General features: G+C 41.9%; 1 protein-coding gene across 2 annotated transcripts; it reads right to left on the bottom strand.

Annotated features, from left to right (window-relative positions):
- Positions 1–669: 669 nt before the first annotated feature.
- Positions 670–3,222, bottom strand: LOC113587163 (transcription factor HES-1-B-like). Of its 2 annotated transcripts, XM_081694899.1 has the most exons (5): positions 2,899–3,222; positions 2,686–2,781; positions 2,451–2,538; positions 2,075–2,332; positions 670–1,995 (listed from the first exon to the last, which is right to left on the bottom strand). In XM_081694899.1, the coding sequence occupies exons 1-5, from the start codon at positions 3,022–3,024 to the stop codon at positions 1,946–1,948; spliced, it is 618 nt and encodes a 205-aa protein (XP_081551025.1). In that variant the 5' UTR covers positions 3,025–3,222; the 3' UTR covers positions 670–1,945. The 2 variants fall into 2 exon arrangements, with proteins under 2 accessions (XP_081551025.1, XP_081551024.1); XM_081694898.1 differs by having other exon boundaries at positions 670–2,332.
- Between the last annotated feature and the right edge of the window lie 14,351 nt (positions 3,223–17,573).

The following is a 17,573-nucleotide window of genomic DNA, read 5'->3' as shown; positions in this document are numbered from 1 at the left end:
TAAGGGTAAGATGTTATACTATTTCATGCAATGCCAACATGTATCATAACTGCCATCTGTCACTGAATCTAAACTCTGACCCAAAACCTGATCTCCGTGACTAATAAGAGTTAATCAGTATGTCTTTCAAAGCTTGTCAAGGCTTGTATTGTTTATCCAAGAAACAATAAAATCTTCATTATATATTTCCTAAAATATTATTCCTGTTTCTGTACAGTGTTTAATGAGGAATCCCATGTTCTCCCGAAGAACACCAACTGTGCTTCTAATACATGCAGTTCAGGCCTAATCATCACAAAACCTTTTTTTGTTGATTATTTGCTTTGTATATTAGTCTGTCTGTTTGTTCCTTACATGGTAAAATTGCCCAGGGTATGGTAAAGTGGTAACTTTTATACTTGGCAAATAACAGAACAGTGTTCCTGGCACAGTTCTGATCATGTGCATACAACCTTTTTTGTTCTTTGATGCCATAGTGAGAACTCGCGAGAAACACTCTTTGAAAAAAAGACTCCTGGGTTCTGTGATGCAACGAATGTGTGTGTGTGTGGGGGGGGGGGGGGGGGGGGCTCGCTCCCTGCGGATGAGCGATATGATTGGTCAGTTCAGTCCCCCCCAGAGACTACTCACCTATGGCGCACGCACACACGTCTCCACCAGCCTCACTCTCACAGGCTCGTCAGCGGATCTTATCCACATAAGTGAGAAAAACGGATTGATTTACTGTAGGAAGAAAAAAAGTAATCTCTGTAATAGCGCAACAGATAAATGTTTATATAAACATGTCATATAAACACATACAAAAGCTAAAAAGTTCTAAGCCTGTCACACAGTCCGCTAATTAGTGCGTAAGGCTGGGAAGCGCTGGTGGATGAGTGACACGGCGCAGTTATCGCGCTCATCAGGGAGGAAGGGATTCAGGGGGTGATTGATTCTGCCGAACAATTCATTATTCATTTTAATGTGCGTTCACTGTGTTAACTCGTTTCGAAATAAGCTCTTCTAATGGCATCGATGCCATAAATTATGTCTTAATGGTGGAGGAAGGCTTTCGCCAGCCTCTCACTTGTCCGCTTTCTGAGGGGATGGAGTCCCTCGAGAGAAGAAATAAAGTGAGTGGACGCATGTTAAATATGTCATGGGCGACAACTTACGGTCGGTCAATCACTTTATTGAGCTCACAAATACGATGGGCTTCAGGAAGTAGCAATAACAGTATTATTTTTGAACATTAATCATTTTTCAGTAGGCCTCAGCATTCAACACAAACTTGAAAAAAAAGAAGAAGAAAAAAAAGACCACAACAAAAATGACCAAAGTTTCTATTCTATTTTAATCTTAAATTAGCTCGGTGAAGATGGACTTTTTAAGGTGGTTTTTAAATGATTAACATAGGCGGAATGGTTTAAACGTTTTCAGTTCAGACATTTCAAACACCCGTGATTTGCATGTTCTTAAAATACAGATAGTAAATCAGTTGAAGAGTTTAGTCACCACCACTTAACGCACTTCAGTTAGTAAAGTAGTGTTCGCCCTAAATTTCTCATTTATGTTTTTTAGTTATAAACTATATGGGCTTTCTTTATACATTATCTTCCGTTTTTCTAAGAAATGTCACTATAAAAAAATGTCACTATAAAAATAATGCATGAGTCATTTCAAAAACGTCATACGTTATATGGATTTATGTCTTAAAAATATATTCTTCTGGCCTTCGCAATTGAAGAAGACATTTCCTATCGTTGCACTGCAAAACTATTCATTACTTATAAAAAATAATAATAATAATGCACAACTGCACGTGACTTTCCATCCTCTTTCTGCAGCTCTCTGCCATCAGATAGGGAGGTGGCCGGTTTTCCGCGTGGGATCCGTTTCGCTATGGCGTCTTCGTGGATTCTCTACCACGGTCTCCAAACGGAGTCTGGCGCGCTCGGACATAACGCTACCGGGCGCGATGAGCTGTGTTGAACGCTGAAGTTGAAGCCCGGTGAACTGGGGATTAAAAGGGCAAACGCTCCATTACTTGTTTGTACAACTTGGAATCCGCTGTGCAGTTTCTCCGATGGTATACCGATAGCGCCGTTTTTCGGTACGTCACTCAGTTGCGGCGATGCGCGGCCGACAGCAGAGTGAGGAGCGCATGCAGAGGTGTGCTGCTGGGTCGGCACGCTCGTTTGTGAAACGCAGCTGGCCAGGTGAGCGATCAGCCTTGCTCCGAACTCGCCGCTTGCACCCTCACACGTGGACATAAATCGCGTGACCTCGTTCATGCACGCGCTAAAACCAGCTCTGTACTTTCCAAGCGCTGGCTGGTGCGTGCATAAAGTCGCTGTAGGAGGGAAATAACACGAGCATGTGGATATAATCATATGAACGCTGCTGTGTGTAGAGCACAAATTAGTATAGATAAACCAAGTGGAGAGCGTAACTAAAACGAGCATACTCACCGGTCATCTGCGCGTGTTGCACATTTTTCAGGTGCTTCACTGTCAGTTCTAGGATATCTGCTTTTTCAAGCTTTGAATGTCGTGAGGTCTGCAAAAAAAACACACACGGCGTTTAAATAAATTCTTCATTTAAGTACAAAATGACCTAAATTGAAGATAAAATGACGTAAAACAATCTTCACGACAGTGATCAAGAATGCAGCAATCAATCTCGGAAAACATAATATCTACTAACATCTTTTTTAAGTGCGTCCAAAATAAGAGTCTTCAGCTGGCACAGGCTGCTATTGATGCGCGCGCGTCTTCTCTTTTCCATAATCGGCTTGGAAGACTTGAATACAAAAGAGCAATAAAAATTCATCATTCCCAGACAAACTACGGCCTACTTAGAATATTTATAGTTATCATCATCATTAGAAAAAAAGGGGCTTTATTTAATACTTGATACCTTTCTGTGGTCGGGAGTTGGCTTGGGTTTCTCACGTGAAATGTTGGGTCTCATGCTGTGTGCTCTGGGGCTCATATTAATCGGGGTAGCTGTGAAGTTGATCTTTTCCGAAATATCATCAGGCATCCTGAAATATCAATAATCTCCAGCAAAATGCCGTGTCGACGACAGACCTGTCCTAGTGTAAGTTATCCAATCCTTAAGCGTGAAGGACAGATGACAGGATATTTTCCAATCAAAGGTAACCCCGTGACTACAAAGAACGTCTCGCTCTCTAACGCCAGGAAAGTGAACCGACACTGCGTGCACCACAACATCCCTCGTGGCAAGATCAACCTGACACACGAGCGTTTTCGGCAGATCATTTAACACGCGAGCGCCTTGTGAGAATTCCACCACACGCCCTCGAGCAACTTTCCACCAATCATCGCAAAGCAGAGGCGACGGACAGCGCGTGCATTGGAACATGCCATTGGTTACTTGTTGTAAAGCACAAACGTCACAAATCAGACTGTAGACACACACCAGGCTGCTAAACAACGACCAAGATTTACAGAATTACAAGATTTACTTCAGGAGCGTTAACAGTGTCTTATAAAATCATTTTTAGAAGCCATCTTAATAACCATGTGTTAATGTTCAGACTCAGTCTGTCTGCGAATGGCATGGCATATAGTACCATTTGGCAAGGTTGGAGTGCTTTAAAGGTTTAAAGATTAAAGCTTAATTCTATTCGCAACACGCGCAAAATAAACTAAACACATAAATTAAAAAATTCTGGTAAAATAAATTTCGTAAATATTGTGCTGGGGACGAATGTTTGTGTTTATTCGACGCGTGTATTTTTCAGCCGACAGAATGAGTATCTTTGTACAGAAGGAAGTTTCCCACTACAGCGCTGGACCGTAGAAAGCTACTAAAAACTAACTTATAAAACACGCTAACATTTAGAAGCAGCTCGAGATTTTAATATCCACGCCTAACGCACTTTTCACGTTCTGTGAAACACAATATTCCCGTTTTTATTAGATTATGGTGTTTCTTCAACTGAATAAAAACCAACAACAAATTGCTAGGATACAAACGTACTATTAGAACTGCTGACTATTGAACTGCTAATTTTGAGAGCTGACGAGTGCTGACGTTACAGAAAGGGTATAAAATGGATCTGGGAATGCCAGTCTTCCCCATGCAGTGCTTCTGTCAATTGTTCCCTCAATTGCGCAATTTTTGCAAAGACAAATTGCAGGCTGTAAACTGATATATAACTATGTTTACATGTTTACAGAATAAAGATAAAAGATGCCTGGAGCTTAGGACATATTGTAGAATTCTCAAGTCAGACCCACACAAATAAGACATGAGGGTCTGCAGAAACTACAAGGCTTGATACGCAAAGTCTCATGGACACGGATAAATGTTTACTTTCTACAAGTCATACTGAGGAAGACCAAGATTCCTGTTTCTAAGGTCATGAAACACATCACCTGTTCTCAGCATGTAAGTGATAAAGGGCAGCATGTGGAAAATATGGCAGCCAGACACCCCGATAAAACAGAATAGACGGCTCTGGCTCATTAGGCCAGGATTTCTCACCAGGTCAAAGCCGGCGGAAATGAACATCATGCAGTGTTCCACACTCCCATAACTCCCCCCGCAGGGCAAATAATATCGTCATTCTTCCTGGCTGCTTTTTCCCATGTCAGGCCTGGATGGGGCTCAGAAAGGGAACACTGCCCGGGCGCCCTTCACTCTGACAGTCTGGCCTTTCTGACAGAGCGCTGCAGCTCTCTGTCCGCAACCTCTGCTCTCCCAAACACATGCCGGCCCCTCACACAGCTGTCTCAGGCTAAGAGGAGACTGGGTCACCCTTGTTCAAAGCTGTTTCAGGTGTTTAAGAGGTCCTGACTAGCTTCTGTCTAAATTAAGACAGAGGACAAGACAAATGTAAGTAATAACAGTTTCTTTCATCCCCATCAACAGTGGTGTGAGGACAGTAGTTTTTCTGTTGGCATGAAGTTTTAGGTTCACATATTTGAGATACAGGCAATTTCCCTCGTGTACACTAGCAATGTTCACAAAAAGATGTATATTGAAAACCTCATCTTAACATCACTTACATTTACAGCATTTAGCAGAAAGTGCTTTGTCATTTCCTCATAGAATACCCTAGTACAGTACAGTAGGTTAGAATCCAATATACCAATGAACTAGAACACTGTAGAATACAGGGATGGATGCTGATACCTAGAAGTGCCAAATACATAAGGTCTATCTTAAACAATGATAAGTGCAATAAACAATAAGTACTAGAGTTTGTTAGGCAATATCAGTGTAATAAACAGTACCCTACAATAAGTACTAATTTAGTTAGTCAATATGGGAACAGGGTCAGTTGTCATTTAAATATTCTACATATAGATGGGTCTTCAGTCTGTGCAAGGGACATCATGCCCTACAGTAGTCCTCAATAGTCTCACTGGTTGAAAACTTTGTTTTATATATTATCCACACTCTTTCCTATGCTGTTCCACTCAGTTGGTGAATTTTCACACAGTCTCATGCTGCGTGATTTTTTTCCCATAATGACCCCTGCTCTTCACCCATTGTCCCAAGCAGAGGCTCATTTGAAAAGCAGAGGAAGAGGCGTGGCCGATTGGACGTGCAGTTCCGAGTCTCATTGTCAGCATTAGATTGATGAGGTGAGGGACGACTCCTGCCCTCGGTGGACGTCTACAGTCTGAGTCCATGGCACAGGCCCCAAGGGTTACGGCCGGTCTGAAGGGGCAGGTCAGGGACTTGCTTTGACATTCCACCTTGCCTTACTGATTTCAACTGCAAAGTTCTGAAGAGCTTCTCTAACACTCCAGGAGGTTAAAGTAGGATTGAGAACACCACCTTGAAAACACATGCATTTTTTTAGTAACAGTATCATCCATCTTGCCCCATCTCTGCTGTAGGCGAGCGTCAACTGAGCACAGCAAAAAATAACCATAAACAACATAGATGCTTTAGTTCTTGCACATCCACACCTTGCAAGTGTATGAAGTTTATGGGGTGTGCCATGATGTGTTAGTATTAGGAATAAAGTCAGAAAAAGTTTGCTCTGAATTAATCTTTCTCATAATGAGTGTATAGTACATTTTGTTTCCCCTTAATGGTGAGTGTTTAAACAAATAACAACCAATGTCTTCTAAGTCAATACATTTTTTAAATAATTCTAAAATTGTGCATGTATTGATTCACATTCCATGGAGGTCCTGGTTCTAAACAGTTCACTTTTTTGCCACACTGGATGTGGGAGTTTTTGTGAGGGGATCTGTTTGGCTGCTAAATGTGTTTTTATTCTATCTGACAAGTTCCTGATCAGAATTTTTTTAACTTTTCTTCAGTTACAATTTCAAGAAAAACATTTGCGAACATTTGTGAAATCATCTGGATTTTTGTACAAATGCCACCTAACGTGTGCTCACATTTATTGTTCCACCAAACGTAATCCGTACCTGCTGATGTGATTGCGTTTGCATGGTCTTCATGATATGCACTGATATCCAGTGTCTCCAATTATACTGTACATTTACCAAAAAATATTCCTCCCAACTATAAACAGACCATTGCTCCATAGGTGAACAAGCAATCAGCAATGCTTATTTTTGTTGGTCAGCTGTGGCTACCCTTTCTTCTAAGATCTAAGGTTGACTGAGCCATATTGCACATATGTCAGGACATTTCTGATGTGAAGCACAGATAACCCAGATTGTGTGTCCTTTTATATAGCAGGACACATCGAACCCACACCTAACTGACTGGAATATCTGTTCAAATACGTCTGCCCTTGATAATCTTCACTGTTTAAACCACACTTTCAATAAGGTTTGTACATTTCTGCAGACTTGGTGGTCTGATTTTCTGCTGCTCGTGTCTTTGGAGACCAATCAGAAGAGGCAAAACAAATATCGGTTCAGCCTGCATTGATGCAGCCTGTGAGTGAAGCTTCCTGTTGCTGCTGGGCTGTTTTCTAGTCACGAGTCTTCCAGGAGATATTTAAAACACCTGTGTAGCACTCATCATAAGCCATGATGCTGCTCTCTCCCTGGACTGACAAGAGATTGTGTGTGTAAGGGTGTGTGTGCATGCGTGTGTGGGGGTGTAGACTTGCACTAAGTTTAGTTTGAGTACTGGGTTAAACTGATCAGAATCAGAATATGGATTATTAGTATACTATTAGTATATTATTAGTGTCAATAAATCTGATTCTGAACACTTAAAAATCCCAAACACAAGTTCAAGTTTAAGGCAACAACACAAGGTGTGTGTTCAAAACATACATGAAAGAAGCATTCAATTTCATGAATTCACTGTAAACAAAAAGCATAAGGAATTCTGAGAGCCAAGACCAGTGATGCCCTGCGTGAGTAACACTGCCTTTGTCTTTGGCTGCAGCCTTTCATGACTCCCCCGAGCTATAAACAGCAGACAAGTCCAGCATCCAACGGCGCCTCATCTTCACACGGTTTCCTCCGTCTGGGGAAACATCTCTTTGTGTCTCCCTCTTTCTGTGTTTTTTTTAATATGTATCCATGGTTAACTGCACACCCTTTTATAATCACAGTGCAGATGTAGCTGTCCAATGCCCTCACTAGCCCTGGTTTCCAAGATGAATTCTTGAACATGTCCTCATCAGTGATTTGTCATGAGCTTTATCTAAAGAAGGTTCTAAATTGCATTACTTATTATTAAATTACATTATTTTTTAAATTACATTACTTATTATTAAATTACATTATTTTCAGCTGTGGCATGAAACAGCATAGACTAATTTGGTGCCTTGTAATTCTGTTTTTGTATTTATACTCTACTCAACAATTATTTTTTTAAAAGCTAATTAATTAAAAATAGGTTTATGCTATTCATTCCATCTTCATCCATACAATTAGAGTATAATTTTGTTTTTTTGCACAATTTATTTTTTGGGGGAAATATATTATTTGGAAACCCCTCGTTGCTTTTTCTGCAAGATGATTATAGAACCTTGGATTATATTAACCTTTTTAGTAAAAATTTCAACCTTAGTAAAATTTCAGAGGGTCATTTACTTTACAGATGGCACTTGAAATCTTCTCTTTTAACTACACTTAAAGGAAATCTCACTCACACACACACACACACACACACACACACACGTTGCTGATTTTAATCAGACTGATCGGTGGGAAACATGAACACGTGTCCACTTGAGTTCCAGATCATACAACAGTTCTTCTGTCCACCTGTAAAGTAAAATAATGTTTATAAATAACTCTACACTGGTCTTCTTTACAGTAGAAATTTACTGTGAAATTGCTTTTCTGTAAATTGGTAGTTTACAGTTATGTTGTTAAAAAGGTAAACGTGTTAACCACTTTTTAAAAATTTAATTAAATATTTTATAAAGATATGGTACTGAATGGATGATCTGTATGTGTAGTGTTTTCTATTGTGATCTATGAGTTGAAAATCCTGCCACTATGACAGACCCAAACCCCTTAACCCTGCGATTCAGCGAATGTCGTCGTGTCACAGGCAGCACAAAGAGGGTCTTGTCCCCTGCTCCCCTGCTGCTCTGTTATCTCAAACACGGTGCCCAATCATATCCTCCACAGCAGGCCACTGACCTCAGTCATTGGTCAACCTGGAGTGGGAGGGGTCAGAGGTTACATCATGAGGTAGCTGCAGACCACACCCTATAGAAGTTAGCACAGCAATGATTAATAGACCTTTTCTTCAGGGTCAGAGAAAACTCCTGGGTCTGAAAGCAGAGGACATCTACAGCTGGTCACTGTCATGGAGCAGCTTGAATGGTGCAGATCTGGTCCAATGACTGACTTTAAGCCATTGATGAGGTTGCGTGGACAGACTCCCAACTCCCAATTCCTTCTGTCCAATCATAAGCTTTCAGTAAGGTTTCATACAGCACGGCTCTCCTGTGCTGGAGGATGCTTAGTGGTGCAGTGTGTAAAATCCACATGGAACTGTTCGCACCGAGCATGCTTGTGGGACTGGGGATGGCAGTATGGATTTTACTGTGTGGGGGAAAAGCAGTTGTGTTTGCTACTGGCACAGTGTGGTGAGCCCATCTAGGACTGGTGGTACTGAGCATGCCTTAACCCATAGTGCCTAAAATTCGACCTCACATTTTCAGCTTTACAGTCGTATTATTTCTTTAGGCAGTGCTCTAGATCAAATGGTACCTCAGTAGGAGGAGAGCTGAGATTGGTCAGAACATTTTGATACGAAACATATGGGCATCATGCGAAAGGTAAGAACCTTTAAAGTGAATTTAAGAAAATACACAAAAATGGAGAAAATGCCCTGAGACTTCAGGGGGTTAACAGTGTCAGTGGGGCTGGGTAAGGCGTCAGTCACTAGGGAGGCCAGTGTGGGTTACCGTCTAAAGAGGCTTTGTATGTGGCTGGTTTAAAGTGAGCTGGGGGGGGGGCTGTGTATTGCACTTGCAATTATTTGATATAGTATTTATGCTCATTTTGCAATTAATTTTCTATTGTAGTGAACAGTGAAAATTGGTGAACTGATTTTATATATAATTTGTAGTAGTTTCTTTGTACAATTTTGAATCTCATATATATATATATATATATATATATATATATATATATATATATATATATATAAAGTATTTATTTATTTTAAATTTCATAAGTCACAAGTTTGTGGTAAAAGTTCCACAGATCTCTAATCCAGCACACCTGCAGGGTCAGTGTGGTCACCTTTGGTCCAGCACAAGATACTCTGCAGGTGCATCTATCCTGACCAAGGCCTCACCCTCACAGCAGACCCAACAGTCACATCACTGCGCTCAGCTACACACCCTCCCATTCAGCCAGCTTTACGTCAGCAGGCTCTCGGCTGAGAGGCATCCGGCTGTTTTGTGTCGGGTGGACGGTGAACGTGATGTTTGCTAACGTCCTCACGCCGAGCAGAAGCTGAACGTGATGTTTGCTAACGTCCTCATGCTCGTGTGAATAAGAAGCACCCAGGCTTTGACTGCAAATCCCCAAAACAAATAAAAGTGACATCCACTGTCTCCGAGCAATCAGTAAACAGGAGGAACCTGCCAAAATGTTTCAAATAAGAAATCACTATCAGAAAACTCATTCTTAGAAAACTAGACTGCAAGTATGTCTACAGTTGACAATGCCTGGAAAGACACACACACACACACACACACACACACAGAGACACGCACACAGACACGCACGCACAACACACCATGCGCACGTGCACACACACGCACGCACGCACGCGCATGTAGACACACACACACACACACACACACACACGCACACACACACACACACACACACAACAGACCACACAACAGACCACGCACGCACACATGCATGCGCGCACACACACACACACGCATGCAGACAGACACACACAACAGACCACGCACACACACAACAGACCACGCACGCACACGCATGCGCGCACACACACACCACACGCACACACCACACACGCGCGCACGCACACACAACACACCATGCGCACACGCACACACATGCAAGCACGCACACACATGCATGCACGCACACACAACACACCATGTGCACACATGCAAGCACGCACACACACACACACACACACACACTTGAGGGTACTCTATCCACCAAACTAAAAGGCAGGAGAAAGGGAGAAAGGAGCAGCTCTGCATGTGAAGGGGCTGCAGTCAGTAGCCCTCCAAGCCCCTCCTCCATACCCAGATCCCCAGAAGGGGTGGTGGGTACCCAGCAGCACGGTAGAGCCTGTGGGGCTTTTGTCTCTTGAGCCCCAGCACGTGGGCCAAGAGCAGCCACAAGTGAACCCACTGAGCACGCTCAGTAGAGTCCTCCAGCTGATGCCACAGAATATATTTACCTACCTCAGAGCCATTCAGTATGGCCTTTGTTTTAGACTGGAGGGGTCCACTGTGCCAAGCTCAGCTGAAAATATGGCGGCTTTTCAAAGTGAGGTGGAGGGAAAGACTCTGGTTAAAGAGAAAGGATGCTTTGTTTTCCCCTCTCGCCATGGGAATCAGACACAGAGAAAGCTCCGACAGAGATAAGAAAGTGACACGCAAAAGATTTCCTGCTGCTCACAAGTTATTCAGTTATTATTCAGTTATTAGCCACATTCAGTATGAAAATACAGACTTTCGACTATATCATTTTCTCTTTAAATCATCATTTCAAAGTATTGCTTCATTATGTTGTAACCAGTGGTGTTGTGACTGGATTAACCTTCAATTCAGTTGGTTTTTGCAGAACTTGGAAACCCTCCAGACCACACAGGCAACATGGAGACCAGGTAAGTGTAGACAACTACATTTTATTTTATGTCAATAAATACGAGCAAAACAAGATAAAAGAAGGCCTTGACCACTTAGTTAAAGGGCTGGGCAGGCAGGGCACATACATGACAAGCTCAGCACATTCCCCAACCATCACTCAGCAGCCAATAAGAGCACACAGTGAGCCTTGGGCGCCCAGGACCCTGTTGCTGGTTCACCAGATGTAGTTTCTTGAACGACCTTTAATGGCTACAGTTCATTTTATACATGGAACAACCCATAGCACCTGCCATGACTCAGTTATTTAATCACCACAATTTGGCCCTGTGGGGACTGGTAGCTCAGTGATTAAGGTACTAGACTAAGTAGGAGGTTGCTGGTTCACTGCCAAATTGCCACTGTTGGGCCCCTGAGCAAGGCCTGAAGTTGTATTCAGTAAAAATTGTAAGTTGCTTTTGATGAAAGCATCAGCTAAATTCCATAAATGTAACTGCTTCACCATTTTTCCTACTTTCAACACATTCCTTTTAGGAAGTCAGTGTTGACTTGCTGCCCAATATATCCCAGCTCTAATATATATCAGCCCTAATATATCCCATCAAGTTCAATGAGATTCAATTCACCTGTTGTGGCGGACTGGTGTTTATATAACATCATAAAGCCACAGAAACTCCAGGGAGGTGCACAGAACACAATAAAAACATCCTGGGACCACACACAACACTACACATTAAAGAGGTCTGTTCTCCTTATTTGTTATTGGTTTACTGGTCTGTTCTCTGTATTCGCAATTGGTTTACTGGTCTGTTCTCTTTATACATTATTGGTTTACTGGTCTGTTCTTCTTATTTGTTATTGATTTACTGCTCTGTTCTCCTTATTTGTTACTGGTTTACTGGTCTGTTATCCTTATTTGTTATTGGTTTACTGGTCTGTTCTCCTTACTTGATATTGGTTGGTTGGGGGGAAAAACTGTTGAGGATCTGTGTGGTTTTGATGGAGAGGCACCATTTACCTGAGGAGTGTGTGTGAAACAGACAGTACTCCCTGGTGTGGTGGGTGGTTTTTGCAGGTTTCATCCTGGCCATGATGTCATACAGTTCGTTGCTGCTTCAGATCAGTCTTTCTGTCTGACTCATCACAGACATCCACACACATCCAGTTTCACTGACCTCATTTCAAACCCATATTCAATCTAAATGAAAAAAATGACCTCTTTCATGTAAAGCTGCAATTAATAGTTTTAATAAACACTTCACATTCTAAATCTGATTTTAAAAAGTCTTAAACTCCACGTCTTCCGTAAAGGATGAACCAGCACATTTGTGGGAGCAGCCAACCCTCCTACTCGCTGGTCCAGAACCCTCATCTGTAGTGCAGGTGCACCTTTATGCAGCAGTACAGATCATTTAAATGGTGGCACTTATAGTTCAGATTAAAAATCAGATTCAGATTAAAATTCATTTGAGATGTCTGAGGCCTGGCAGCTCTGCAGAGGGGCCTGTGGCATGGAGAAATCTGAGCTCCATGCATGGTCCGCAGCAGAGACCGAGAGGCAGAAGAGGCAGGGGGCAGCCAGGAGAGGAGAGAGGTGGGCTCTGGAACAAAGGGGCCTTGTCCTAGGACTGGAGTTAAAAACGACGGAATTAACTAATCTGGCAGACATAAAGCCGCCCAGCGGAGAGCGTGGACGTTTTGCTTTTGTCTTACAGTTCAAATGCCTTTAACAAATTCAAAAAAGCTTCGTCAAGAACCGAAACGCAGTTCACATGTAAGTCTCGCCATTCGAACATGAAAGTGGCTTCTCACAAATACAACACTGGAAAAACCTGAATGGCCTACTTAGCATGTAGATTATATGCTGTTTTCGGGCATTGATAGACTTACCATGTGTATTTAAATGATAATATGTTAGGAGAAGGCAACTGCTTGTAATGGTGAGATTCTTGTGCAGCAGTGTGTGAGGAATTTCATCTGAACCTTTTTGAAACATAGAAATTGCTAAAAGCGCAATCATGGGCTAATCCAAGAACACATTACTAACGCAGCCTGGGTAACGGGAGAAGATCGGCAGGCTTACCATGTCACGATCTATTCCACAGCTCTGTGGATTAGAATAGCCTAGTTCAGGCTAATTTGAAATTAAAAATCCATGACTAAATCTCCTCAAATAAAAGACAATATCTTCAACAGGCTTTCTTCAAAGCCACTGGTAAATAATGAATGAAAGCGAGGAACTTACTTGGATAAATCTGACACTGTGAAATGGAACGGACCTGGCGGTATCTTACCCGGCTGTGGCTTCTAACATCCACAGCGCATGTGAAAGCGGACCAGGAGAATCCGGACTGGAACCAACCATGACGGTGTTGTTTAACCCTAACCCAGACTTGCATGGAGCTTTCAAGCTGCATTATTAAATGACTCTTAAAGGTTCCCTGGCTAAACCCTGATTAGACCTGCTGAAATACAAGCCCCCACAAACCTCCCACATACCTCCACCTGCACTGTGTGAATGCTGTGTGAAATTCACACACGTTCTCTTCACAATCTGAGCCACACAGTTTAAACACCGACCAACAAGGAGCGCTTCACACAAGTCACAAACACACTTTCTGTGGTTACATGTAGGCTTGTGTTAACGTGGTTTTGTCACTGTGGGTAAAGCCAGAAGAAGCAGCCATTAGTTCTTCTGGAAATGGGGAAAATAAATCCACTGATTTCTAGTATAAATATTAGTTATGTATTAAACAGTATTGTAACCCAACTCTACGTTTGTGCTCTACACAGGTTAGATTGACAAACTGTCACTTAGAGATTCAATGGCCCGTGCAAAAGGTAGACAACTGTAAAAGTCCTCCTATGGACAAATGCACTAACAAAAGGGTGTCCTTACATCAGTGGGGGATAGTGTGTCTTTAATAACAGAGATACTACTTACATGTCCATACAGCCCAAGAGGCCAGAGTTCCACTGCTCTACCACTATCAGTGGTCACCTGCTACAACACACCAACCAACTGCCAAAGAGTTCATGATTTAAACTGAACATGCTAGGCCTACTAAAACATTAACCTCCTCAGCACTAGGCTAAAATGGGGAGTTTCAAGGCTTTTGACATACATGCTGTGATGGCTAAATTAGGCTTCTAAAAACAACCGTATTAGTAGTAAACATTGTAGTAAAATATTGGTACTTAAACCAATTATTTAACACAGCCCCTTAAATCTAATTCCAGCACTGCAGTTTGTGATTTGTGCTAGTTAAAGAGATCAGTTAGTGTTACTTATTTGTTATCAGTGTCCCTAAATCCAGGGTGAAGGGAACCGTGTGGGCTGTGATCTGAACACCTGTGAGTTACAGTTATCAAAGCAATGGCCAGATTTGGATTTGAGGGCCAGAGTTAAATACCTCTGCTTTAAAGAAACAGCTCATGAAACAGAGCTGAGCCCTTAATCACATGACCAAAGACACAACTTGCAAATGAATGTGAACAGCTAGATTTAAGTTCAGTCAGAGACAACAAGCATGTAATATATGCAAGAGTAGGTGGCTAGTTCCCTTGCATAGAGGTTTTATTGAAACATGGAAATAATAATAATAATAGTGTTATGCTTGTTGGGCAAAGCAATGTCTGACAAAACCTATTTCTAAACTCACTTATTACAAACAAGTATTTTCTCAAGTTGGAATGTCTAAAGTTTAAGAATACTGAGATCGGATTTGACATAGCTAACATCTCCAGGCACCACTGATTAGACAAGAGACTTACATCTCATATCGAGGATTCACCTTCTCCTCTATTGTCTTGTAAATTAAGTCAGGAGCGTGGAAAAGTGTGCAGTACCTCTCCGAGTTAGCAAGACGGGAGTCACGCTATTCCCAGAACATTCCAGGACTCGGGGCCTTTTTCTCTCGTTTAGGTGCTATTTACTTACGGGATGATCTCGTGGACACATCAATTCATGACTCGTCTTCATGTGGTCATGAATATTCCGATAATCCGGTCTGTTCCCGGGGCTGTGAGGAAGCCCCCAGCTCTTTCAGCGGCTCCCCTCAATCCCGCCATTCACGTCCTCAGCCCGCGTGAATCGGCAGCGCCTCCACCGCGAGCCCCCCGTGCGCGCGAACACGCACGCGCCTAAATCCCATAATAGACGCGTAATTGAGGGCTGAGACGGCGCGAGCGCGAAGCCCGGGCCGGGATAATGGAGAGCGTACAAAGCAAAGCCAAAAGCCCGGGCGTGATCGCGCTACACGAGAGCACTGTTAACCCAATTGCCCGCACACGAAATATTCAAATTAAATAAAAATATCTCACATCGAGCGAAGTATTTAAATCTCTAATAAAAGGAAAAGATTATAGGTTTCAAATAATCGAGATGCAAAAAGGCGTGTGAATATAGAGGTTCCTGATTTAGAAAATGGCATCCATCTGGGCTACAAACGTTTCTGGGTACTAAATCTAATAGCAATTTTTAAATATTGTTATGCGTAGTTATAAAAGATGGTAAAGGACAACGTAAAAATATGCGTTGAAAACAAATCCTTTACCTCCAAGACACGCACTGTAGTCTCGAGCTTGCCTCTCCGTCTTTAGAGGGACTCGGGCATGGGCAGAAATCTGCCCTCGTGACCTTGCCGTGGGGTTTAGTGTGCTTAACACAGAGCCGAATACTCAACAAAGTGCGTGTGTTAAATAAATAATGCAGCTAGAAAACGTACACGTAAGAGAATAAAACCATGCAGTTATCCTTGTAATAAAATACACTCGACAGTATGTTTACATTGTCAGTGTGACGACACTCTTATACAGGGCGACTTACATATTTATCAGTACGACAGCACGTGCATATCCTGGGGACTGACCCCATGACCTTGGTTTGCTGTCACCTTGCGCTACCTGGACAGGTGGCTGTGCAGTGGCATACGGTAGGTGCACATCGCAGGTGAGTAGAGGTGGAGCGCTTTCCTCCATCTTGAGCGTGTACTGAACTTCAGTCAATCTTCAAGATACATCACAGCAGCTCAGTCAGGACTCATGCACTGCAAATAACCTGCATTTATTATCAAGTTGAAATATGTGGACTGGAAATGTCCGAGAGTTTCATGGCACTGGGAATTATTCAGATAACAAAACATGTTATAGTGTTATAGTGCATCATGATTGGTGTCCAATGGTTAAAATGCTAATGTAGTAAATGGGATCAGGCCAACTGGCATCTGGTATCAGTCTTTGCACTTACTCATCAGGTGCCCTCACATGACTAACAGGAGGACACAGTGTTCTGTATCCATATCCACATACAGCAGTCAAGGTGGGAGGAAGGCACTTCAAAAGTCACATCAAAGGCCGTTTCAGTATTAAAACATGGCAACTTACATATCAGAAAAGCACAATGATGCAACAACGCTTCCCTACAGCTATAATCCTCTGTCCTGCATTCAGCTGTCCTTAAGTCTTGTATCTACATACATTTTATATTATTTTCCAGTTACTTAAAATTACACATCAAGATTAATAACTGCCTATAGATGAAAAAGTTAAAATGTTTTGGAACAAATGCCTTCCATTTCTACTGTCTGATCACAATCAGTGTGTATCCAAATGAGGAAGCCTCCTTTAACAGTTATGGTGACTATAGCACTAGCACTGATCCCTAACCCTAACTTGAGATCCAGATTTGGGGCAGATCATATGAGATGCAGACAAAAAACGCCAGGAATATCCCAGATCATGTTTGACATACAGCTCTGGAAGTACAGGTTTACATCTAGCTTCACCTTAATTTTGGCTTTAAAATTAAGGGAAGGATTGTACTAGCGTCTCACGGGACACCAGGAATTAATGCATAAAACACACAAAATCACAGTATAATAGTGCCTCATAATTACAGTATCCAGTGGGTTAAAATGCTAATGCTCATTTAAAATTAAAACCGATTATTACACACATGCACAATAACCCTGTAAACTATTTTATGCATTTGTACAGAGATTCACGGCAATTGCTTTTAATATATTTATATACTCACATTCCCAACTAGGTTGTTTTTAGTTCCCCATTTTTCCTAACATGATTTCACAGTCATAATATAGCACTCATTCTCCACATGGACGTTAGAAAGCATCGCTAGCAACAGGAATTAGCCATGTTACCTAAAATATTAGCACATATTAGCAACAAATGTGAAAAGAGTAGCCAAAAAAACTGTGATCAAATAAAAGTATTATTTTAAAATCATACTCAAGTATAAATAAAAGAGGTCATTACAATTATTACATGTGTAAAACTAAGAACATATCTTACAAAAAGACTACTTAAGTACCCAAGGTACTTCATT

This window comes from Electrophorus electricus, chromosome 13 (assembly GCF_041902795.1).
Source record: "Electrophorus electricus isolate QZ-2024a chromosome 13, ASM4190279v1, whole genome shotgun sequence".
Classification (NCBI taxonomy): domain Eukaryota; kingdom Metazoa; phylum Chordata; class Actinopteri; order Gymnotiformes; family Gymnotidae; genus Electrophorus; species Electrophorus electricus.
The sequence above is the reverse complement of the archived record's forward strand: the minus strand, read 5'-3'. Positions and strand labels throughout refer to the sequence as shown.